General features: G+C 39.9%; 2 protein-coding genes across 5 annotated transcripts in view; one reads left to right on the forward strand and one right to left on the reverse strand.

The window, feature by feature from the left end:
* Positions 1–9678: 9678 nt before the first annotated feature.
* On the forward strand, positions 9679–21851 carry MRPL33 (mitochondrial ribosomal protein L33). The gene is made up of 4 exons (XM_069072118.1): positions 9679–9867; positions 17540–17558; positions 20423–20529; positions 21538–21851. The coding sequence occupies exons 1-4, from the start codon at positions 9759–9761 to the stop codon at positions 21585–21587; spliced, it is 285 nt and encodes a 94-aa protein (XP_068928219.1). The 5' UTR covers positions 9679–9758; the 3' UTR covers positions 21588–21851.
* The window catches only part of RBKS (ribokinase), a 151278-nt gene continuing 136361 nt past the window's right edge, over positions 10434–25350 (reverse strand). The window contains exons 8-9 of one of the 4 annotated variants that reach the window (XR_011165246.1): positions 11113–11263; positions 10434–10890 (exon numbers count right to left, since the gene is read on the reverse strand). Coding sequence is in view for 3 of the 4 variants with exons in the window: in XM_069072113.1 (XP_068928214.1) it covers positions 23577–23750 (174 nt within the window). In the remaining variant the exon portion in view is untranslated. Of the gene's footprint in view, positions 10891–11112; positions 11264–14998; positions 15452–20962; positions 21391–21776; positions 23751–25350 lie in introns of those variants that run through there. The other 3 variants (XM_069072114.1, XM_069072115.1, XM_069072113.1) reach the window with 3 other exon arrangements.

Here is a 25350-nt window from a genome sequence, read left to right on the forward strand (position 1 = left end):
TTTTTTTTAATTTGGGATTGGGGGGACATGGGAGGGAGGAAAAAACAAATGCTTGATAATTTTTAAAATAATGAAATTGAATTGAAAAAAGAAAAATGCCTGATATTTATAGGCAGCCATGTGATCATGGCAGACATTTCCATTGACACACTGGAACTTGCCAGCTGAAGACAAGTTAGGCTTTTCTTCTAACATTCCCAATGCATTAACATCCTCTTTTGTATCTTTCCCAGTTATGAGTGCCTTTCTTTTATTTTTTCTCCTCTGGAGGCAGTTGGAGTTAAGTGATTTGCCCAGTATCACCCAGCTAGTAAGTGTCAAGTGTCTGAGGCTGGATTTGAACTCAGGTTCTCCTGACTCTGGGGCCGGTGTTCTATCTACTGTGCCACCTTGATGCCCCTACTATTGTCTTTCCTAAAAACTTAGCTTGTACTGTACAAGGCAGCTGGGTAGAGTGGTGAGCTTGCTGGACTTGGGACTCAGGAAGAGCTGAGTTTGAATCCTGCTAACTAAATCCTATCTAACAGAGATACTAACTCTGTGACCCTATACAAGTCATTTGACATCTCTCAGACTAAGTTTCTTCATTTGTAAAATGGGGATAATAATAACACACATCTTAGAGGGCTGTTGTGAACATCAACTGAGACAATATATGTAAAACACTTTGCAAACCTTAAAGAGCTCTATTATTATTATTATTTATTTCTCTGTGTTTTAGATGAAAGACATCATGGCAAAGTGGATAGAGACCTGGCTGAGTAATCAGGAAGTTTTGTGGTGCAGTCATTTTTCATCTCAGAAAGATACTGACATAGTTTGCCATTTCCTTCTCCAGCTCACTTTACAGATGAGGAAACTGAGGCAAACAGTATTAAGTGACTTGCCCAGGGTCACATAGCTTGTAAATGTCTGAGGCTGGAATTGAACTCCAAAAGAGGAGTCTTCCTGACTCCAGGCCCAGCACTTTATCCACTGTGCCACCTAGCTGCCAAGTCAAGCACACTTAGTTCTAAGTCCTGCTTCTGACATATACTGGCTTGTCCAGGGAGACACAACTTCTCAGGGCCCCAGGCAACTCTCCAAGACTATAGATTACTTAGAAGGTACTGATATTCAGTGGTAGAGTTTCCTCATCAAAAGTAGCCTACACTAATGAAAGATCCATTACAAAAAATTATATACCCACATATATTTATATATACACTATTTATATACATATATAGTTATGCATGAGTATGTATAACTATACATTATGCATAGCATATGCTTATATGTGTTTACCTTTGTCTTCTCCAATAGAAGATAATTCTCATTTCACTTTTACCTCACTGTCCCTGGTGCCCACCACAGTGCTTGGCACATAGTAGGTATTTAATTAATATATGACAGCTGATTGATCCATTTCCCATCCTCACTCCTGTGTTACAGGTTCCCATGGATTTGTGTGAGTTTTCCCATGGTGGGAAAGTGGTTTGGAAATAAGTTCTCAGAGTTAGGGATATGTTTTCACTGGCCTCAGAACAACATTCTGGTTGAAACATAGAGAACAGGAAGAGTGATAGCCCACAATCAGGTGTGGCTGACCACCTGATGCATCTGTGTTCCTCCTCAGCTGCTGTGTGCGCGCGCGCGCGCGTGTGTGTGTGTGTGTGTGTGTGTGTGTGTGTGTGTGTGTGTGTGAGGTGCAGCTATTTTTGGGGGAGGAGGCATGGGGATCTTAAACTTTGATTTCCTTGACCTGTTTAGTTTAAAATTTTAATTTACCTTTAATGATCATAACCCTCCATGAGGGTTCTCCTCTGGTGCCACATCAAGGCATGGAAATTTGCTTTCTTCTCCAGGCTATGTCAGGGAAGCAAAAGCTCTGGCAGGTCTTACCCAGCTGCCAGGGCTTTGAGCATGGGCTGGGCAGCAGGCTCTATGTCTAGCCAGTCTCCATAAGCTCTGGAAGGCTCATCTCTAGGTCAGGCTGCTGAATGATGGTTTTTCATTTACAGCAAATCTTGACACCACCTCCCAAAGTCGTGATCTGAGTCAGTGAAGAGACTCCCCACACTGATGCACTCACGCTCCCTTGAAGGGTTTGAGAAGTATAAGTTAGAATTCCCAAGAATTTTTAAAATGCTTTTTAAGGTGTTAAGCTGAAGCTCTGATGCCTCCTGACATGTCTCTTGTGTCTCTCCTGTGTGAGTGACTCATGCTCAGCTCTCCTAGACCATTGCCGAGGAGGATTCCTCCCCAGCTGTGCAGGTGCGTCTCCACCTCTCACTGGCAGCCAGGAAATTAACCACAATCTCTTGGCTGCTGGTCCCCAGACTCCAGCCCAGGATGGAAAATAGGCCCAAACCTCAGAGCTTATATGAGGTCATCCTTGTCAACATGACAACTTAGCAAAAAGAAACACACAAACACAAACCCATCTGGGCAGACCACTGAGGCATGAAACTTTTGTGGCTCCCCATTGCTGCTAGGATTAAGTGCAAACTTTTTCCTTTTGGCAGTTAATGCCCATTACAATCTGGCTGTTGTTTAGTCATTTTTCAGTCACGACTGACTCTCTGTGACCCCATTTTGGGGATTTCTTGGTAAAGATACTGTAGTAGTTTGCCATTTCCTTCTCCAGTTCATTTGACAGATGAGGAAACTGAGGCAAACAGGGTTAAGTGACTTGCTCAGGGTCACACAGCTAGTAAGTATCTGAGGCTGGATTTGAACTCCAGTGTCTGACTCCAGGCCAGACCCTCTAACCACTGTACCACTTAGCCCACCTGTGGTAGAGCATTCCAACCTTATATTGGTCTGATCAGTCACAGTTAGACACATTGTGCAGAGATACCAACATAGTGGTGTCATTCTGGTCTTCTTGGAGAAGGAAGGGCAACAGCCATTACCATTACCATTATAATCTGGCTTCAGCCGGACTTTCCCAGCTTCCCTTCCCTCATTCTACTTTCCAGATGAACTGGAATTTGCAATCCCCAGTGCACAGAATTCCATCTTCCTCTTTTGTGCTTTTGCCCTGGCTTTCCCCCATGCCTGGAATGGTCTCCTTCATTGTCTCCACCTCTTGGAATCCTCTGCTTCTTTCAAGCTTAAGCTCGAGTTCTTCTGACACAAGGCCTTTCCAGACCTTTCCAGATATTGGTGCCCTCTCCTCTCTAATGTTATTTTGTTTTGATTTGGTACATAATTTGTATTTAAGTTTAAAAACTTCAGACCAAAGAAGCAACCAGTCTAGATGGAGCAGTTAGAAAAGTGATTTTGCATTTTGGAAATTTCTTCATAGGGGTCAAAATGATCACATCTGCTTTGCTAGTAAATATAGCAATTTTATTTCACCTTCACAATGACTTCAGCTGCTACTAGCCAAACTAAGTGTTATATGAGTTTCATCCATTGTTTATTCAGCTCAATGTTGCCATTCAAGCAATTCAAGAATACCTTTTGAGGAAAACATTACTTAGCTTTGTCATACTGAAATTGTGCTTGAACTATTTATTGGGGGGAAAGACCCTTTAAGACATTGTTAGGCTTCTTTAGCAGAACATATGGGTAGAGTGATATGGCAGTGTAAGAGTTGAAGTATATGTTAGCTAATGTCAGCATTAGTCAGATAGATTTGGTTAATGTTATTTTTAAAAATTCTGAACTTAATGAACAACAAATAAAGCCAGTGTTTCCATATGCATAGTAGAAAAGGAAAAAAAAAAGATTGTACATGAAATCCTGAATCCATATTATAGAAGGCTTGTTTTTCAAGCATATAAACAATTCAACATGTAACTTTCAAAGCTGTCCTGCTTGTCTGTTTTTGCCACTGACTTTTCTGTTCTCTTTTGCAAATTAAAAAAAAATGCTTCAACTACCCTCTTTTCTTTCTTTTTTAGTAATTATTACTATAGCTTTCCTTCCCTAACCCCCCAACCCCATAAAAAAAGGAAAGCAAAACTCTCGCAAAAAGAATGCATAGTTAAGAAAAACAAATTCCCTCATTGATTGTGTCTGAAAATGCATATCTCATTTAGCTTTTTGAATCCATCATTTCTCTATCAGGAGGCCTGTGGCTTGTTTCACCATTGATCCTCTAGAATTGTAGCTGGTTATTGTATTGATCAGCAAGTGTTTATAGGATGTTTTTCTGGGTAGTGTTGTAGCCACTGTATAAATTGTTCTGTTCTGCTCACTTTATTCTGCATCAGTTCATACAAATCTTAGCAAGTTTCTCTTACAGTGCAATAATATCCCCTCACCTTCATGTACCATAAATTTGTTCAAGCAGAGTCTAACTGATGAGGTACTCTTTTAGTTTCCAGTTCTTTTTTTTTATAACAAAAAGAGCTGCTATAGATATTTTTGTAACTATGGGTTGAACTTGTCATCCTGGGACCTGATTTTGAATTCTGACACTGATGTTTACTTGCTGTATGATTCTGGACCAATCATTTAACCTTGCTATGTCTCATTTTCCACATCTATAAAATAAGGTTGTTGGGCTAGATGGCCTTTCAGATCCATTACACACCTAAATCTATGATTCAAGGATCCCAGGTACGTTATCTTAAATCGTGCAGCTATGTGACATGGTAGATAGAGCACTGGACTTGGAATCAGGAAGACTCATCTTCATGAGTTCAACCCTGTTTGCTTCAGTTTCCTTCTCTGTAAAATGAGCTTGAGAAGGAAGCAGCAGGACACTTCAGTATCTTTGCCAAGAAAACCCCCAATAGGGTCACGAAATGTTGGACATGATGGAAATGACTGAATAAGAAAAATATGACCTTGTATCCTGCTCTGGTAACTGGGTCCCTATTTCACCTCTCTGTCTAGAGTTCCAGTTCTTCCAGGACTGAAGTCCTGCTTTGATGCCTTTAGTCCTAGTGACTGGAGTCCTGTCTCCAAATTCTAGCCTTTATGGCTGAATTATTCCTTTTTCTTTGGTCAATGTAGTATATTCCTGGACTTCTGCCCAGCCCCTGCTGTCTAATTTTCCTCATCCTGTGCACTGACCATCTCTCAGGACCTCCATCTATAACTATTTCTAAATCTCTTTGTTGTTGATCTTTAATCTGCTTGAATTTTCTTATTGTTTGCTCAGACTTTCCTGATTGCTTGCCTGCCCCTGTGGATCTATCTGGTTTCTGAGTCCTGGTCATTCCTTGTTTGGTCTAAATTCCTAGTTTGTACAGCAATAATAGAATCAAAGATTTGTATCTGGAAGAGACCTCTGAAGTCATCCAGTTGCGCACTTTCACTTTGTAAATAAAGAAATCCAGGCCCAGAGATGTTAAGTGATTTGCCAACAGCCTTATTATCTACTTCATCCTTTCATGAACTCTAGAGTACAATCAAACCAGCTCACTTACTGTTCCTGACAGAAGATATTCCCTTTCCCACCTCCATTCCCTTGTCAAGGCTATCCCCCATTTCTGGGATGTACTCCTCCCTCACCTCTCCCTCTTATAATACCTAGTTTCCTTCAAAGCTCAGCTCAAGTACAATTTTTTCCATGCGGCCTTTCCTGATGATTCTCCTGCCTCACCATCAGTGGCTAGTGCCTTCCCAATCACCGTGTATTTATTTTGTAAATGCTTATATGTTTATATGTTTACCTCATCCCAAAATACAAGATTCTTAAGAACAGGGACTATTTCATTTCTGTTTTTTGTCTTTGGCACATAATAGCTGTTTAATAAGTGTTTCTTGATTGAGTTCCCTAGGGTCACAAAATAATAAGTAGCAAAGTCAGGATTTGAATCTAGATCTTCCTCCTCCAAATGCACCATCCTTTCCTCTCTGCTATGCTGTCTCTGCTAACTGGGCCTTCTATCTGAAACTGGGCAGCAATAGGGTCTGTGGTCACAGCCTAGAGACAGTGGTTGTGGACAGAAGGGTGGGAGTGAGATGAAAGGTGATGTCTCACAGAGGTGGGGGTGGATCAGACTATCCATTCTGACTCTACTTATTGTGACTGTCTTTGTCTCCACACCCTCAGAATGGTCCTATTCCCTATAATTTGTTTAGCTGCACTTAAAAACGTCTTTCCCCCTCTAATTTCCATCTATGAATTTCTCTTCTATTACACTTGTATTATTTAATCCTACTGCATTTCCTAGATCCCATATATTAAAGCCTTAAAATGAGGATCTGGTCAAGCAATTTATGTTTCCTCTTACAGATTTTGATTTGTGAGCTGGAGTGATTGTTATCTTGGGGATTTTGCCTTGTCCTAGTGTCTCTAGCAAGGGTCTTTTGTCATTTTTGTTACTAGGAGAAGGAAATCAGTTTCCTTGTCTGGAAATTGCTTTTGGGGAGGAAACTTTCATTAATCAAAGAGTTGGAAGGGAACTTTGAGGTCATACAATCTAATATCCCGCCCAATGCAGCAATCAATCTCTTTCACAGACAATGGCCCAAATCTCCAATTCCAATCTCCAGTTTCTTCCTAGATATCTCCACCCTTTTTCAATCTCTTTACTTCAACTTCTGTAGATCACCTTCCACTCCTCAACCCAAGTAATCTCTCAGCCAAACCACACATATTTAATTGGTTGGATTTTTCCCATCAGTTGGTTCTGTCATCTTTTCAATTTTACAGCTCTCAGAGTAAGTGAAGTATGTGGGTGGGAAGGGTGTTATCGGCTGAACTCACAATCTTTGAGGAAGAAAATTTAACCTCTTATTTTCCTTGTATTTTTATTAAGAAGTATTTTAAATAAATTCTTGTTACTTTATTTTGCCCTCTGGAAATTGTACAGTCTTCTGAGACCTAGAAGGACTATGATATTTCTGCTTTTTCACAAGGCATTTTCATCCTGATTTTGCTTTCCTCACCCTCCTTCCCAGACTGTTAGGAAGGTCATGCTGGGCACTACACAGTCAGCCCCTGTCCCACAGGAAGGGAAACCAAATGAGAGATGCATGTTTAGACAGGATGGAACCAGGAAGATTTACCAAGTCTCTTCTGATTAGTGAGAGAAAGTTCATGGAAGAATTGAAATTTCAGACAGTGCTCAGCTACAGGGGTGTTTGGAAGGTTGGTGGAAGAAAAATATGTTCCAGGTATAAGGTAGAAACTATTTCAGGAGAGCTTTTGGACAAGCAGCTGAGAAGCTGATTCCAGGTGTAGAAAATGATTGAAATTCAATAAAGAAAAATTCTCTCTACCCTAAAGTATGTGATTATTGAATGACAGTGACAATTGTCAATACTGAATGATAATTCAATATTTTGCTGAATTGATTGAGCTGCCTTGAAGCACCATGGGTGTGTGATTCTTGTGCCAGAGATGCCTGCAACACCAAGGGCACCCAGGTGAATTCCCTTTTCTGGGTCCAAGTCTTCCCATCTGGAGAAAGGATTAGATGTGGAACAAGATGATCTCTAAGGTCCCTTCTGACTCTGACATCTTCAGGAGTCTTTTTTTGTTTCTTGCATAGAACTGGGTCAAGTGTGATAGGGGAGCCCACAAAGCTACCATTTGGCTACAGAAGAATAGTGCCCAGGACTGGGAAGTGCATTGTGGAGCGTGTGTTGTGCTCAGGTCATGGTGACACATTTTAGGAAGGGTCTAAGAAGCTAAAGAGTGGCCAGGGAAGATAACAAAAATGCCAAAGGGCCCTGAATTCCTGCTATATGAGGATGGGTTGAAGGAAAAGGGGATGATTATCTTGAGGAGAATATTTAGGGGGATATGATGGCTGTCTGCAAGCACTTGAAGGAGTGATACATGTGTAATGTGGGGACTGGACAATGAGGGCCCAGTCTTTTAAGTGTGCTTAAAGAGAGAATGTACATTTCCTGGCCTGTTTTCAATCTATCCTCATTTAGAGGCCATGAGTGATTAGGGGACTGGTGCTGTGTAGTGATTAAGGAGTCTTCTGGTTGACTAAGGAACTAGAGGCATGAATGGCTCAGAAGGTACTGAGCCAGAACTGAATTCTCATACAAAATGACTGATCTATTCCTTCTTTAACTTTCTGTACTCTCCTTACCATCCCCCACTCCCCCCACCAGTTCCTTCCTCATTACACACTGAAGAGGGATTAAAACTTACTCTTCTTGACCACAGAGAGGGCAGAACTAGGAGTGCTAGTATATACAGTAAAATTATATGGAAGTTATAATGAGGAAAATTGAGACTTGATGTTAGGGTGAAAACTCCCTCTCCACTAGAACAGTCGCAATGGGACATCTAGGGAAGTAGGGGGCTCCTCCTTACTAGAAGTCTTCAGGTAAAGGCTGTATGACCTTTTGCTGGGTATGATGTAGAAAGGATTTTTGTTTGGATGTGGGGCTGTGCCAAATAGACTCTGGGCCTAGAACTCACAGCCCTTAAGAGCTGATAATTTAATTAGGAGGCAGAACATCCACCTAAGACAGTTGTCATAGGACATCCAACGTCAGGGTAGGGAAGACTTAGCCATGAAGCTACTTCAGCTGTTGCAGAAAGCTTCATGGAGGAAAGATACTTGGACCTGAGAGGATAGTTAGGACTAAAAAGTACAATTTTATTCAACTCAACTCATTAAGTATTTTAGATGAGGAGAATAGCAGAGTCCAAGGCATGGAGCATATGACTAGCTTATAGTCGGTATTCAATTACTACTTGATGAATAAATGTTGTTAAATTTGGGACATGTGTGTTGGCAGGTGGAGGGGGTGGTTGTTTATAGGAATTTCAGAACTGGAAGAAATCCAAGGGGTCATTTTACAGATGGAGAAAATGAGGCTCAGAAAGGTTAAGCTTTTGAGGGATTAAGAATCAGTGTGAAGATTTGCACCCTGGTCTTTGAGCCCAAATTCAATTTTCCTTTTACTATACTACACTTGGTGAGGAGACAGAGAGAAAGCCTGTCAGGTGGAACGTTCATGTTAGGCAATTATAGGAGAATAGGGATGGAGGGATAGAGCATGTGGAGATTGTGGAAGGTCATAAGTGCCAGGATGAGGGAACATTGAACATGCCAGTGATTACCATACTCTCTAGCAAGGCATTCACCCTGTGAGGCTTTGTTTCCTCATCTATGAAATAGGAATGGGAATGCTGACACTACCTATTTACAAGGTGGTCGTGAAGATAGAGCTGTGAAAACTTTGAAGAATCATGTTATTACAATTAGTAGTAAAATCTTTGCTTTTAGGTACATAATGTTTGTTGACTGATTCACATTAAGCTACTGAAAGGGAAAGGGAGAACGTTATGGGAGATGGGTGTGAAAGGCAAAAGGAAAAAAAATTGTTTTAGGATTTTTTTTTTAAACCTTGCAGTCCAGAGTATAGCACACAGTTCATGGCAGCATGGTAGGAGTTTAGTAAATGTTTACTGCTTGATTGATTAATTGTGGCAGGTTTGAGTATATTGGCCTAAGGTCCCCAAGCACTCAACAATGTGTCCTTTCATGTCTGTGTGTGGAAATTCTCTCCTAGAGCTCCTTACTAGCAATCTGAACTCTGGGAATGTCTATCACTAACTTTATACTCTATGAGGGTGGTCTATGGGGAAAAACCACTTTTCTTGATGTGGGTGGGGACTGTCTGTGCTATCCCAGTAGATGTGAAATGTTGAAATGTGTAAAACTCTATCATGAGATTCCAGGAAGGAGCCACTCCCCAGTGGGGAAGGGTGGGAACCAACCTGGAAATGATTCAGCATTATGAGCCCAGTGAAAAGGTGGAGCCAACAGCTGGATTTGGACCCAAACCAACATGACATCTTAATTCAATCTGAGGAGTAGTGACTCTTACCTGGACTTGAAATGGGATCAAGGGAACATCCTTGCCTCTGGAATCTGGTCACAGAAAGCACCAGTAATGATGTCAAATGCAACTTGTTTTACATGCTGACAAGGAGACTGCCAAGGGATGGTATGAAGGCTTTAAATTATTAAGGCTAGTCTGAGAAACTAGTTGGAGGTGAAAGGGATTAACTTTACTCCAAACCTTATCCAGCCTTATTGATGCTTATGGAGCAAGGCTGTGGCTTTGATATAGTGTTGGGTTAGGGGTGAAAGTAAGACTCTCAAGAAAAGACGAGGTTTGATGGGGTTGTAATTAGGACTCTTTCTCTTACTCTTATTTTAAACCTTTGTATCATCTTACTTTAGTTTATTTAAAAATATATTTGCTCTCTGTAAATTAAATCAATCACAAACAGCAGAAACCTCAGATCTGGAAAACACTTAAGCAAAGACCAACAACATAAAAATGGTTTCAAATGATTGTATATACACCTCCCCTGTGGTAAAAGAATCAAAGACCATTCAAGTTAACTTTAAGAAGTTACACTACCTATTGATTAAGGAATATCTAAACAAATTGTGGTATGTGAATTTAATAGAACATTACTATACTGTAAGAAACAATGAATATAATAAATTTAGATAACCATAGTAAAACTTATATGAACTGATACAAGTGAGGTTAGCCAAGTCAGGGAAAACACACACACACACACACACACACACACACACACCTAAAACATAAATGAGAAAAAATAACAAAGCAAAAAAATTGAATGTTGAAAAATTATAGTGATCCAGGTTGGCCCCAAAGAAGAGATGAAAAGACATATTCTTGGGGTGGCCAGGTGGCACAGTGAGTAAGAGCGCTGACCCTGGTGTCGGGAGACCCAGGATCGGTTCTAGCCTCAGATACTTGGCACACACACAAAATAACTGGCCATGTAACCTTGAGCAAGTTACTTAACCCCAATTGCTTAAAAAAAAAAAAGACATTTTCTTGTTTTGCAGAAGTGGATGCCCATGAACATGGAACATTGCATGTCAGATGTTTTCATTGTGTTGTTAGTTTTGCTGATTTTCCTCTTCTTCCTCTTTTAAAATTCTTTATGGAAAAGAATAGCTCTCCTGGTTGAGGGAAATGTAGGTGCTATAAAAACAAATATATCAGTAAAATATATTTTTAAAAAGTTAGTACCAATGTTGTCCATTGTATTTACCATTAGTTTGGGGGCTGTTTTATATTATCTTCCTTCACGTAGTTGTAATCATGTTTTTTTACTCATTCTATCACCAATCATGTATTAAGTACAAGGCATTGGGTTAGGTATTTAAAAAATAATGAAAATATCCTTGATATCAAGGAACTTACATTGTTCTTTTGAGTCTGCTTTTTTCCTGTCATCATCACTTTGTCCTCCTGGATTTCTTGGTATCTTTCAGATTCATTTTTCCTTATGGCTACTTTGTTTTATGTTACTCTTTCCCTCAGTTCCTTAGTAAATCTTCTTTACTCCAACCCTCTGTTGGTTGAATTAAGGAAAAATGAAGGCTTCCCAATAACCTTGTCCAGAGAACTGAGGAACAGTCAATAATAATTCTCATTTCTATAGTGCTCTACAAAGTGTTTTCTTTACAACAAAACTGTGGAATTAATCCAAGTATTATTGAATTGGAAGATATGGCTGATGACCTACTCTTAATGAGCTTTGAAAGGTAGTAGAGAGAGGGGCGGAGCCAAGATGTTGGAGTAGAAGCATGACCTTCCCTCGGCTCTGGCTTCCACCTTCCCCAATCCATGTAAAAAGGGGACTCTAAACAAACTTTGGAGCTGCAGAACCCACAAAATGACACAGAGAAGCTAACCTCCAGCCCGGCAGGCTGGCAGGAATCGGCCAGCACAGCGCTCTAGGAGCCCAGCCCAGCCCCACACCGAGGCTTTAGCCCCAGGGCAGGCCTGACTAGCCACCTGCCAGAGGGACTCCAGATCAGCAACAGCTGTGGCCATTTCCAGATTTATCAACACATAGATTCGAAGGACAAAATGAGAGGTCAGTGCAGTCTGGACTTTGGGACCCAGTAAGTGGGAGTGCGTGGCTTTTGCCTCCTGGGATAAAAAGCCACTGAGACACTGGCACAGCCAGCCAGCGCCACATGGCAGCTTCAGCCCCTGGCCTGCAGAGTGTAGGGAGACCAAGCACCAGTCTGAGGGGTAATTGCTCTTGCTTTAACCTGCTTGGATCTGGATTGCAATCTAGGGTGGAGGTCCTGGGGGTGTGTGTCCAGCTTGCCAGAGCGTGTAGAGACCTCGGAGAGGGCACCCATTTAATACCTCCAGCAGCTGAGAAAACCCCAGTGTTTGGGACGAAAGCTCCCCTGTCTGGTGGCACAGTCTTACTGTGGCAAAAAGCCCAGGGGTCAAGTGACTGAGGGGCGACATGACCAGGCAAAGGAAACAAAGCAGACAGAAGATTCCAACATTACACTCCTATTTTGGGGACAAAAAGGAGCAAAGCATGGAACAGGAGGAAAACAGTGAAGTCAGAACTCCTGCACCAAAAGCTTCAAAGGAAAGTACAAGCTGGATACAGGCCATAGAGGACCTTAAGAAGCAGATAAGAGAAGTGGAGGAAAAATTGGGAAGAGAAATGAGAACAATGCAAGAAAATTATGAAATGAGAGTCAATAGCCTGACTGACGAAAATAATACCTTAAAAAACAGACTAACTCAAATGGCAAAAGAGGCTCAAAAAGGCAATGAGGAGAATAATGCCTTAAAAAGCCGAATTTGCCAGATAGAAAAAGAATCTCAAAAGCTCACTGAGGGGAATCATTGCTTCAGAATTAGATTGGAGCAAATGGAAGCTAATAACTTTATGAGAAATCAAGATGCTGTTAAACAGATCCAAATAGATGAAAGAATAGAAGGCAATGTGAAATACTCATGGGAAAAACCACTGACCTGGAAAATAGATCCAGGAGAGATAATTTAAAAATTATTGGACTACCTGAAAGCCATGACCAAAGTAAGAACCTAGAAATCATCCTCCAGGAAGTTCTCAAAGAAAACTGCCCTGATGTTTTAGTACCAGAGGACAAAATAGAGGTTGAAAGAAATCCACTGATCACCTCCTGAAAAAGATCCCAAAAAGAAAACTCCTAGGAATATTATAGCCAGGTTCTGGAATTCCCAGATTAAGGAGAGAATATTACAAGCAGCCAGGAAGAAACAATTTGAATATTGTGGAAACACAATCAGGATAACCCAGGATCTGGCAGCTTCTACACTGAGGGATCGAAGGGCTTGGAATATGATATTCCGGAGGGCAAAGGAGCTGGGATTAAAACCAAGAGTCACCTACCCAGCAAAACTGAGTATCATGTTTCAGGGGAAAATATGGTCATTCAGTGGAATAGAGGACTTTCAAGCATTCTTAATGAAAAAACCAGAGGTGAATAGAAAATTTGACATTCAGATACAAGAAGCAAGAGAAGCATGAGAAGGTAAACAGGGAAAAGAAATCATAAGGAACTTATCAAAGTTGAACTATTAACATTCCTACATGGAAAAACAATAATTGTAACTTATGAAACTTTTCTCAGTAGTTGAAGGGATTAGAAATACATATATACGTATATATATATATGTGTCTATATATGAGGGTATATGGGCATATGAATACATATGTGAATGTGTGTATATATGTTTACAGGTATACATAGATAGAGGGCACAGGACCAATTTAACAGGAAGGGATGATACTTAAAAGGTGAAATTAAGAGGTGGAAGGAATATAATGAGAGGAGATGGGGAGAGACAGATTGGGGTAAACTATCTCATATAGAAGAGGCAAGGGAAAATGGTTACAATGGAGGGGAAGAATAAGAAGGCAAAAGGGAATGGGTCAACCTTATTCCCATTGAATTTGACTTGAGGAGGGAATGAAATACACACTAAATAGGGTATCTCACCTTCCAGGAGAGTAGGGGGGAAGGTGATGAGAGGGGGGATGATGGAAGGGAGGGCAGGCTGGGGGGGAGGGAAGTTGGAAGCACCCACTTTTGAAAAGGGATGGGATCAAAGTAGAGAATAGAACTAGTGGGAGGTGGGATAGGAGGGAGGGAAATATAGTCAGTCTTTTATAATATATCTACTATGTTATTGTTTTGCATTAGCCACACATGTACAACCTATACTGAACTGCTTATCTTCCCAGTAAGGGTGGGTGACAAGGAAGGAAGGGAATGAATCTGGAATTGAAAGTTTTAAAATCAAATATTCAAATATATATATATATATATACACATATATATGTGTGTGTGTGTGTGTGTGTATACACTATTATTAATACCATTTTACATGTAATTGGAAAATGAAATATACAGGCACTGAGGCATAGAGATCCACTGGAAAAGTGGAAAGGGGTATGGGAGAGAGCAGATTGGAGGAGGGGATACTCTGTGGGGCTGCTATTTTGGGGGTGGTGGGTAGGGGAAAAACGGGGAGAAAATTTGTAATTCAAAATCTGGCGGAAATGAATGATGTAAATCAGAAGTTAATAAAACATTTTAAAAAGAAAGGTAGTAGAGAGTAGGAGAGGTCCTGTAAGTCTGAAGAAGAGCAAATATTCCAATTTTCAGGAAGGGAAAGAAAGTTTGCAAATTATAGGTCATTGCCCTTGACTTCAATTCGTAGCCAAATTCTAGAATGTGTATTATTAAATACATTGTTAATGAATATCTAGAAAAGAAAGAAGTAGTAGGTATTTATCAATTGGAGAATGGTCAAACAAATTATGCTCTATGAATATAATGGATATTAGAATGCTATCTCATTAAGGGGGTGGATTTGGAGAAATCAGTGAAGACTCATAGGAAATAATATAAGGTGAAGTGAGCACAACTAGGAAAACAATTTATATAATGACTACAAAATTGTAAAGGAAAACAACTGTGAGAGACTGAAAAACTGATTAATCCAATGACCAATCATGGGTGAGATGATGGGTGAGAGGAGCAAAGAGAGACATTCATTTTCAGATATGGTCAATGTGTGGATTTTATCTGATTCACTATAGTTGTTTATTACAAGGGAGGGCTGTTATTTGTTGTTGTTGTTGTGTGTGTGTGTTTGTGTAAAGAGTTAAAGGAAGGATCATGATAGCAAAGGAAGAAAAGAAAGTGTCAATGAGACATTTAAAAATACACAGAAGAGAGCAGACCAAAATTAACAACTGGGCAAAGACAAGTATATTTAATCATGTTAAATTTAATATATATTTTAAAATATCTGTTTATAATAGATATATGTAGTGTTAAATATACATATACAAAAGGAAAAAACAGAGAAGGAAGTGGTGATCAGAAAGATCTAGCAGGGTCATTGCAGATATTTGCTTTTTGATAGGGTTATTATATACTGATGGATCAGACAAATATGGTAGAAATACTGTGCCTATAGTTTAGCATAGCAACTGACAAATTTCATCATGCTATTTTTATATACAAGTTGGAGGGACGTGAACTTGACAATAGTAGATGGATGGATTTAGAAATGGTCAATGGTTGGGCCCCATAATGCTTAGCTATTAAATTGGAAGGTCTCCAGTGGAGTACCCCAGGGATCTCTGCTTGGCCTTGTGCTGTTGAACATATTTTCATGATATGAATAAAGTCATTGGTGTCATTCTTGTCAAATTTGTGATATCAACCTAAGAAGGATAGATAAAATGTAGGACAGTCAGGATCCAGAAAGGTATCAGTAGGCTAGAACATGGGGCCAGAGTTAAACAGAAAGTTAATATGGATAAATGTAAATTTTTTCAACATTGCATGAAACCTCTGCAAAAACTGATCACGTGTTAGGATACAAAGAGCTCAAATAAATGCAGAAAGGCAGGGATACTGAATACAACCTTTACTGACCACAACATTAAAAAAACCCCAAAACTTCGATCAGTGAGGGAAGCATGAACAAAAGACAGCCTTAAATTGAGACTAAATTTAGTGGGTCATAGAAACAATAAGTAATTATACTCAAGAAAATAATGGGGCACCATACTGAATTTCACAGGAGGCAGCTAACTCAATACTTGGAGGAAAATTTATCTCTGATCACTTATGTTAACTAAGAAAGGGAAGCCTAATCACTTGAGCATGCAATTTAAAAAACCTGGAAAAGAGACAAATTAATAATCCTCAAGTGAAGTACAAAAGTAGGCATTTTGAAAATCAAATTAGAGATTAACACAAGATTATAAACCAAGATCAGATTTCAGGCAAAGGTCAATAAAACTGATAAATCATTAGGTAATGGGGGGGAGGGGGGAGGGAGGAAGGGAAAAGGGGAGGAAGAAAGAGACAGGTAAGAGATAGGAACAATGCATAAATTACTAAAATCACAAATGAGAAGGGAAAGTTAAAAATGACTATTAGGATTAAAGAACATTGTCAGAAACTGTTATTTATGATACATGCCAACAAAACTGAATGAATTTAAATGGAATAACTATTTACAAAAATATCTAAATTAAAAACACAGCCATCACTAAATTAAAGAACTTGGTCTCGGATAAAAGACACTGCTGCACACAGCAGAGGCTCAATAAATGTAGTTGGGTTGAATTGATGGGGTCTGTCAATTCCATAAAGGTTTGCCCTGTTCACTGGAAACTCCATACATAGAAACATGTCTATAAAACTTTTCAAAATTTGAAAACCTGATAAAAGTACATCACTTAAAGTCTTTATGGGAAATTATGCCCAATGGGGAATGTGACAAGACCACAGTTCAAGAAAGATATACAAGCTTTCCTGTGTAGGGGTTAGAAAGTGACCTGAGGAGGAAAGAAACTAGGGGAAGGCGGGGGCTTCAGCTGCGCCCCGGAAGTGGTTTGATGTAGCCCAGCACTGCACCGGAAACTATTGCTTGCTAGGTAGCCGGAAGGGTTCCATGCAGCTAGCCTTTTAACGAGTTGGGAAGGCCGCCTTAGTCTCCGTTGCCATGTTACTCTCCGCTATTTGTCGTAAGTGGGGCCGAGGGCAGCAGCTGCGTCTGGTGAGGGGGTGGCCGGTCACTCGTGAAAGCGCAGGAATGGCAGCAGTTTGGCGGGATGCCAGAACTAGTGGTGGCTCGGCGGGCCTCTGATTTGCAAGCTCTCGGAACTACAATGCCCAGGAGGCCCCGCGCGCGCGTCTGCGCACCCTCCGCACCTTAGACTGTGGTTGTCCTTTAGAGTGTACAAGTTTTCAGTTTTGGTGCTTCGGGGATCGAAGTTGTTTATTATCTTTCCGCACTCTCAAATGGGCATAGTCTAAACAAATTTGTAAAACTTGGGAACGCACGTAAATAAGTCTGAGCGGAGGGACGTGGCTTGGACCTGGCCTGTCACCTGGTCTCCAAGTGGACGTTGTAGTAGGCACATATTGGAGCAAAATCAAGTCCAAAGCGTTTTCAGTTTTGAAAAACTGGACGGATCGATGAAAACCAAATCATACCAAGCATTCCAAACCCAAGTTTTGTGCTTTGCCTGGATGGGCTGTTAATAAGTATTAATGAATTTGAAATTTGCAGCTATTCTACAAGTCTTAACCGTATTGAGGGGGAGTTTGGTGTCTTCAGTGTCTTCCCTGTCAACAAGATAAATATCGATAGGAGCAGTTTTCCCGTATTGTTAATTTCGTGGGTATTGGTAGTTGTGGCCTGTAAAATTATAGTGGAAAACTGTGGGTATTTGGTTTAACAACAAAGGTAATTGTATTTTTTTCTCTTCCTCTCACCCTTGCTTTGCTACCAAAAGTTGCCAAGAGCAAGTCAAAGTAAGTAAAAGTTTCCTTTGTTTTATGTTAAAGAAACCTTATTTTATTGATCTTTTTTTTTTTATCATTTTCATTTCCTAGTATGTCTCTTTCCCTTCTGCTATCCAAGAAGTCATACTTTGTAACAAGATTAAAAAAAGGAGGAAAAAAATGTTTTGAGAAAAAAATACATTACTTTTGCCTGGCATTTATTATATGCAATATTATATCATATGCAATATTTATAGGCAATATTTCTTTACCCACGGCCTCCTACCTTTGCAAACAGGGAAGGAAGGTGCATTTTCACATCTTTTCTTTGGGGCCTAACTTGGTCATCATAATTACATAGTATTGTTTCTTTTCTTGTTCTTTCCATTTACATTATTGTTTTCTTACTTCACTCATTCTGTATCAGTTTTTATCTTTACATGTTTTTCTGAATTCTTGTTTTTATGGGATCATAAATCAGGAACTGCAAGGGATGTTAGAAGTCATTGAGTTCAGCCATCTTATTTTACAGATGAGGATACTGACTGAGGCAAAGAGGTAAAGTCACTTGCCCTGGGGTCACACAGATAGCAAGTGTCTTAAGTAGAATTTGAACTCAGGTTTTTCTGATTCCAAATCTAGATTTTTACAGCACAATATTTCATTATATTTATATGCCACAGTTTGTTTTGTTATTCCTCAGTTGATAAGCATCTATTACATGTCCATTTCTTTGCTGCCACAGAAAGTATGGACATGGGTATTTTCTTGTATATGGGACCTTTCCATTTTTTTTACGCTCTTGAGGTAGATAACCTGAGCTTTCCCTTCTTTTAAAGCTATTAGTATTCTATGCAATTTAGAATAACTAGGTGATCCATCATAAGTTCATCTTTTAATTAAAACTTTTTTTGTGTTAGAGATTTGGTAATTTAAATAGTTCAAAAAAATTTTCAAACCAAACCCTTTTCCTGCCTATCCAGTTCTTCAGTGGACATCTCATGGAGGCATAGTGGGTGGTAGTGGCCTACCTAATTGGAACTCAGCATCTTCTAACTTAAATCATTATCTTTTTTCCTCCTTTTGCCTCACATTAAGGGCCCTACCATCATTCCTCAAATTAGGGGCTATATCTGAGGTTTGTTCAGGGATGCTAGTGGTTATATAGAACACTGATGAGGCCACAGGGCCTGTTTCAAGTCATATCAGTTTCATTTTCTGGACTGGATTATTATCATTTAAAAAATATCAAAAACTCAAGACCACAGAGTCTGCAAATAGTAGTTTGTAAATTGCAAATAGTAGTAGCCCACTGTTGGGCTGTTACCATCATTTCAAAAAAGGTCTCAAAGCAGATGACTAGAGTAAGGTCTCCTCTCCTGAGGACTTTAGTCTGATCTTTTGTGTGGTGTTTTTCTTTTTTGAGTGGGGAAGGCAAGGCAGTTGGGGTTATGTGACTTGCCCAAGTCACACAGCTAGTAAGTGTGTCAAGTGTCTGAGGCCTTATTTGAACTCAGATCTTCCTGACTCCAGGGCCCGTGCTCTGTTCATTGCACCACCTAACCACCCCAAGTCTGATCTTTTGAAAGACATTTGCCTGTAGTTTGTTTAAAAAAAAAGTAAAATTAGTAAAGACTAGGTTTCCTTTGTCAAAGTAAATGAATAAGTTTTACTATTTTGTAACACTTTAGTATATGTGCTGTGGGGACAATTAATAGAAAACAAGTGCCTGCTCTCACAGAGCTGAGTCTGATAGGGGAAAGAATAGAAAGAACAGGGTAGTCTGTGAAGATGCAAAAAGATGTATTATGGGAACAAGCTATTTACTTATATAAAATTTCAAATTTAAGATTTCAGTGGGTTTCTTATGATTTTACAGCAAAATGGCTTTGATTCTCTGCTTTTCTGGGTACTGCTTATCTCATGTATTGTCTCTATTAATGGGATAATCACAGTTTGTTTTGTATTAGGTAGTGGGGTATTTGTCATTACCCCTCTCTCATAAGCTTTTTTGAGGGGCCATGACTTCTATCAATATGTGTCCACCTAGCATGGTGTCGTGATCACTAGTTAACAAGCATTTATTAAGCACCTACAGTGTTAGTGCTGGGGATACAAAGAAAGGGGGAAAAAAAGTTATTATTCCATACTCCACTCACATATTTTTCAAACACTTAACTCTGCAAGATTCTATTAGGATCACAAAGTTACATAAGAGTCCTTGCCTTTGAAAGTCATAAAATCCAGGGGTCAACTCGTCACATGTGGAAAAAATAACAGTATTACTAGTTATGGGCCAGATCAGTGGTGTACTTTACAAGTTTTGGCACTTTTTTGCTATGGACATAGAAAACACTCCTTGAACCAAATATGAAGTAGCTGTTAGAATTTTGCCTGACATAAATACCAAAGAGCAGTTGAGTGCATGTACTTGTAATGGTTCATAGCTGCTGCTTATGGGTAGGCCATCGACTATAGTGATTAAAAGGTTAAGACCAACTTATTTTGAGGAATTCCTCTTTCATGTTCTTTGTATCCTGTTATCTAGCCCAGCCTTAAATGGTGGCAGGGATATCTTTTCTTAGACCAGTAGCCTTATAGTTTCCTGAATTAGGGTACAGGTTCTGCTGACATTACCTTGTTAATCCTCTAGATGGAATTATTAGGTGACCATACACATTATCATGCATATCATAGAGCTCAGGAAATAAGAAACTAGGCTGTCTTGCATAGTGCCTGAAAATGCAAGGTCTCTTATAACTAAAAATCTTCCATCTGACAGGTACAAATAAAATTCCTCTAATATTGTACTGTGTGCTGTCAATATATGCCATTGCTCAAATGACTTTTGAGTTCTTTTCCTCATTTGGTGATAAATTCCTCTGTAATTTTAGGACCCTCCTTGTGAAAATGGTGAGCCAAGCAGGGACAGGTTACACCTTCAACACCAAGAGAAACCGGTTACGAGAGAAACTGGTCCTTCTGCATTACGACCCAATTGGTAAAAATGAGAGAAGTTGCTTCATGGAAGGTGTAGGCTTTTCCAAGGCTTATTATAGTTTCTGGAAGTACACAAAACAACTTTGAAGTTTGACTGCAGGGTCTAGATTGGTCATCTAAATCCTTTCATGCCCATAACCTTCTGCCAGTTTGCTTCTCAGAATGTAGAAGATTCTGATAAGGGATAAAGGTGAATATTTGAGGGATGAAGGTGGTGATTTAATTTTGGCATAAGATGTAGGAAATCCAGGGGGCTAGATGGTGCAGTGAATAGAGCATGGGCCCTGGAGTCAGGAGGACCATAGTTCAAATCTGGCCTCAGACACTTAACACAAAAAACTAGCCAAGTGATCTTGGGCAAGTCACTTAACCCCAATTTGCCCTTCTTCCCCCTCCCAAAAAGCAAAAGCAAAAAAAAAAGAGTTAGGAAATCAAACTTTTCATGTCTGTCCTTTATTTGAATGTTATTTAATCCAGTTACTTTTAAGTCATGCTTGTAATGATGCCTAGGGGGGAAAAACCCCATTTTCTCAAAGAAGCTAATGTTTGTTTTGTCTACTGGTGGCTCCAGATATCCTTTCAGGTGAACCATCATATACTCTTACCTCCTTGGTAGGCCTAACTTTGCTCATCTCTCACAAAAGTGATTCAGTGATTTGCTGAAGCCTGAGACTTATTTCCAGCTTTTTCTCTAATTTTCTTCAGTTTGGTGCACCAAGGTGGCTCATGCTGGTCAGCTCCTCAGGACTTTGGTGATTGGCTGTGAATTTGCCCTCTGTTTTTTTTGGCCAGTGAAAGTAACCTTTCATTGGCTCCAACTCATTAACTAATTAAACTGCATGCTGATGTTGAATGGATCTTTCTAAAAGAGTAAAAAGAAAAAGAATGTATAGGAGAATAAAGGTAGAACGTGGAGAAAGCTCATTTCAAATGTTTTTGGATGACAAATGTAATTTAAATCTAAGTTTTTCAGATTTTAAGTTTTCCATTAAAATCTGCTTCTTTGCAGTGAAGCAACGGGTCCTCTTTGTGGAGAAGAAAAAAGTGCGCTCCATTTAAACAATAGATTGAAAATTAATTTGATTTATAAATGAGGAAGACTCTTTGAGGGGAAACACTGATTCAGAAATCCTGTAATGTGCACCCAAAGGAAAGGAAGTGGCTTGGAATCACCGCCTCCTGTGATTTGAATGCCATTGTGAAGGAAAACAATGCATCGAAAGAAAATTCTTTGCTTTAGGACATAGATCATTGCATCAACATTTATTTATCTTTCTGGTTATTTTTACAGCCTTCAATAAAAAAATGTTAAAATAGCTAGTACTATTGTCTTTTAGTGATTTTTTTTCCACTGATTTTTTTTAACAATATGGTTGATTTGAAAAAAAAAATGACCATTGTTTCATATAATAGCAAGAAATAAAAATTTTCCTAACAGAACTTCTGGTGTATGGGTTTCTAGCCCTCCTTCTTACCCCAGAGAAGAACAAGAATTAGCCTTCCAGAATGATCATGCAACAAGTGTTTAGGTAGAAGCAGAAATGAAAAGGAAAAGTAGGGAACCCTCACGTGAAGAATTTAGAATACCAAGAAACCTCAGAGAACCTACTTTGTGTTCATGCAATTAGAAAAATGTGCTATTAGCCCACCTTCTTAAGCCCGGATCACCTAAGTCTATTATTTTTTTTAGTGTGGATAGGAAGTGTTACTCATACTTCTACTTCAGAGAATCTCAACCTTGTTAGGAAGAGCTATTATTTTATTTTGCAGAAGCTTTGTGATCACATTGTAGGAGGAGGAAGGTCTAGTGCCTTCCCATGGCTGCAGCAACTAGCTTAGCATCATAGAATTTTGAAACTGAAAAAAACCTTTTATATTTAGTCCAAATTCTTCATCTAGATTAAATACTCCCAGAGACATTAGGAAAGTTGCCTGTGGTCACACAGCTGGATGGTTGGCAGCACCAGAACTGTCACCTACATCGTTGGGACCTTGGGCAATTCCCTTTGCCTCTGTAAAATGAGGCAGTTGGATTAGTAAATGGCTGAAGTCCATTTCAGCTTTTAATGTGACCCTGTTTTCTGTTGAGTATGTGTCAGATGAGGCTTGAGGTCCTCTCTGTCTGTAGATTCCTATCTCCGGGTTGAGGAATCCTATCCTTTTCAAAGAAGCACCTGCCATTCTCATCCATTTCTTATAAATTCACTTGTACCCCATGCCTGGCTCTAAGGAAATCTCCAGTGGGGAACCAAAAGGGAACAGGTCCCCCTCTTAGTACTATGTTGGTTTCCATCGCGAGACTGTGAATCTCACTACTAGCAGTGGTGAGAGAAGAAATTTCATGGTTGTAAAACTCTACGAGGTTAATGGACTTATGGAAATATGAGTCCCTCCATGGTCACAGGCTAGCCTGTGGGACATTTAAAGTCTGTACTTCAGCTTCAGAATGGAGATGGGAAGGTGCCAAGTGGTCTTTTGCTGGAGCCCCATCCTAAGTTCTTATCTCCTACACAGGCTCAAATAGTGCGGAAGCTTGGGGAGAGGAATTGGCTAATTCAAGATATAACTTTGATAAATAGCTATAAGGATATATGATTAAGCCTTGGGTCAGACAAATAGTTTGTTCACTCACTGTCCCCTGCTGAGCCAGTATGAAATAAATATGCATGGGGACCCAATTTTTTTAGACTTAAATGTAGGAACCTCAAACAATTGTTCTCTTATTCGTTCATATGTTCCATTCATTCACTGAACATTTATTGAGTGCTGACTGTGCAAGGCAGTATAGGATATGTGATGTTACTGACTATCATTAGGAAATGTCTTTGAATCATTTTTCAAATAGTGATGAAACTGCAGATCCCTGCAAAATCCCAGCCTAGCCTGGGGCTGCACCCCTAATCCTGGCCAGCCGCTCCAACTGTGTGTGTAAGAGTGGGTGAACATCCTTTGTATGTAAAAGAGAGCATGTTGTTAAAAGTGTACAAGGTAGCTGAATTTTCTGCCTTGTACACACTAATTGCATTCATATGAGTCTTAGAACCTTAATCAAAACAGATTAAGTGGTAGGTCCTTTTTGTAAGGGAAAGAAGTCTGGGTTCCTGAGGACTGGACGCTGACTGATGCAATGAAGTTGGCTCTCTTGATCATTTCTTCCATAGGCAGGTTAGGATAATAAGCCAGGTAGAAGGCCAATGCTCCCATAAAACTATCTCCAGCCCCCTGCAAAGGAAAAGTGTATTTATATGAACCAGCATATAGCCCAAGATATTTCCAAGGAAACTTAGACGATACATGCCCACTGTTTTTGTTTAAAAATTCTTCTATAAATAAGGGAGATGATTTCAGAGAATCCTGAAAAGTACGAATTATTGCAAGTAAAGTTAGTAGAACAGGAGAACAATTTATACAACAAGGACAGAAAAGAAAAAACTTAAAAAGTCTGGTTAGGCAACAACCAACCATGTCTCTAGAGGACCTCTGGTAATGTAGGTTATGCACCTCCTGACAGAGAGGGGGTAACTCTCAAGATACTGAAAGAAAAGGGTATTTTTCAAAAAGGCTACTGTGTAGCTTTGTTTTGCTTGACTATGCTTATTTGTTAAAAGGCTTTCCCCCCTCTTTTAAATTTGTGTTCAGGAGGAAAGGGGGATTAGCAAGCACTAAAGCCAAAAAAAAAAGGGTGGGGGCTAGTGAAACACTTTTAAAATGCACAGGTGAGAAGAGATGGAAGTTCACAAGGAAGAATGGTAAGTGGGGTAGTTCTGAAAGTAATGATTGGCATTTATTAAATATTTTTTAAAGAAGATAGTGGCATGAAATACAGACATGGTTTCATATAATTGTGTTCTGCTATGTATATCAAAATGCTCATTTTTTGCCTGCTTAAATTCAGAATAATTTTTTATGATTAATTTATTTTTAGTTTTCAACATTCACTTCCATAACGTTTTGAGTTTTAAATTTTCTCCTCTCCCCTCCCCAAGACGGCATGCAATATGATATAGGCTCTACTTATACATTCATATTAAACATTTTCACATTAGTCATGTTGTAAAGAAGAATTAGAACTAACAGGAAGAACGACGAGAAAGAAGAAACAAAACAAAAGAAAAGGAGATCAAACAGTATACTTCCATCTCCATCCACACTCCCAAGTTCTTTCTCTGAATGTGGATAGCATTTGCCATCATGAACCTTTTGGAGATGTCTCAGATTCTTGCATTGCTGAGAAGAGCTAAGTCTATCCAAGTCAGTCATCACACAGTGTGGCGGTACAGCAGCTACCACCCTGGCCTACCTAGGATGGCTGCTGCTACATATGGCACAGTAGGTTAGGATCCGCAAACTAAAAGGAAAGTATGGGGCCTGGGGTAATGGCCACTGTTTCCCAGTAGTGGTGGCTTATGTTCTGTGGAACCCTAGGAGCAGCAGCAGCCTGAGGGGAAACTGGTGAATAGCAGTGATGGGAGCAGTTTCCCCAGTGCCCAGGGCAGGGCCCCTGGGAGAAAACCTCTCCTTTCCCACTTTACCCCAGAGAAGACAGGCAGAAGCAGCAGCTGTGGGAATAAAACAAGCCTGTGGGAGGTGGGAATGGCCAGGGCTAGGGCTCGGGTGCAGTAGCTGGGCTGTGGACTGTGCTGGAAGGGTGACTATCCTGAAAGTGTACTGTATTTGGAGCCCAGGAGGGAGCAGCAAGAGCTTAGAATGGAGCCCTGGAGAGAGCTGCCTGCATGGGGACCCAGACACAAGCCAGGAGAGGCTGGCTCCTGTGGGAGGAGGAGGAGGAGGAGGAACCTCGGAGCTTGGAATTCAGCATCCC

This window comes from Petaurus breviceps, unplaced genomic scaffold (assembly GCF_028583685.1).
Source record: "Petaurus breviceps papuanus isolate PSGF00001 unplaced genomic scaffold, PetGlider_PUasm1.0 90845, whole genome shotgun sequence".
Lineage (NCBI taxonomy): Eukaryota > Metazoa > Chordata > Mammalia > Diprotodontia > Petauridae > Petaurus > Petaurus breviceps.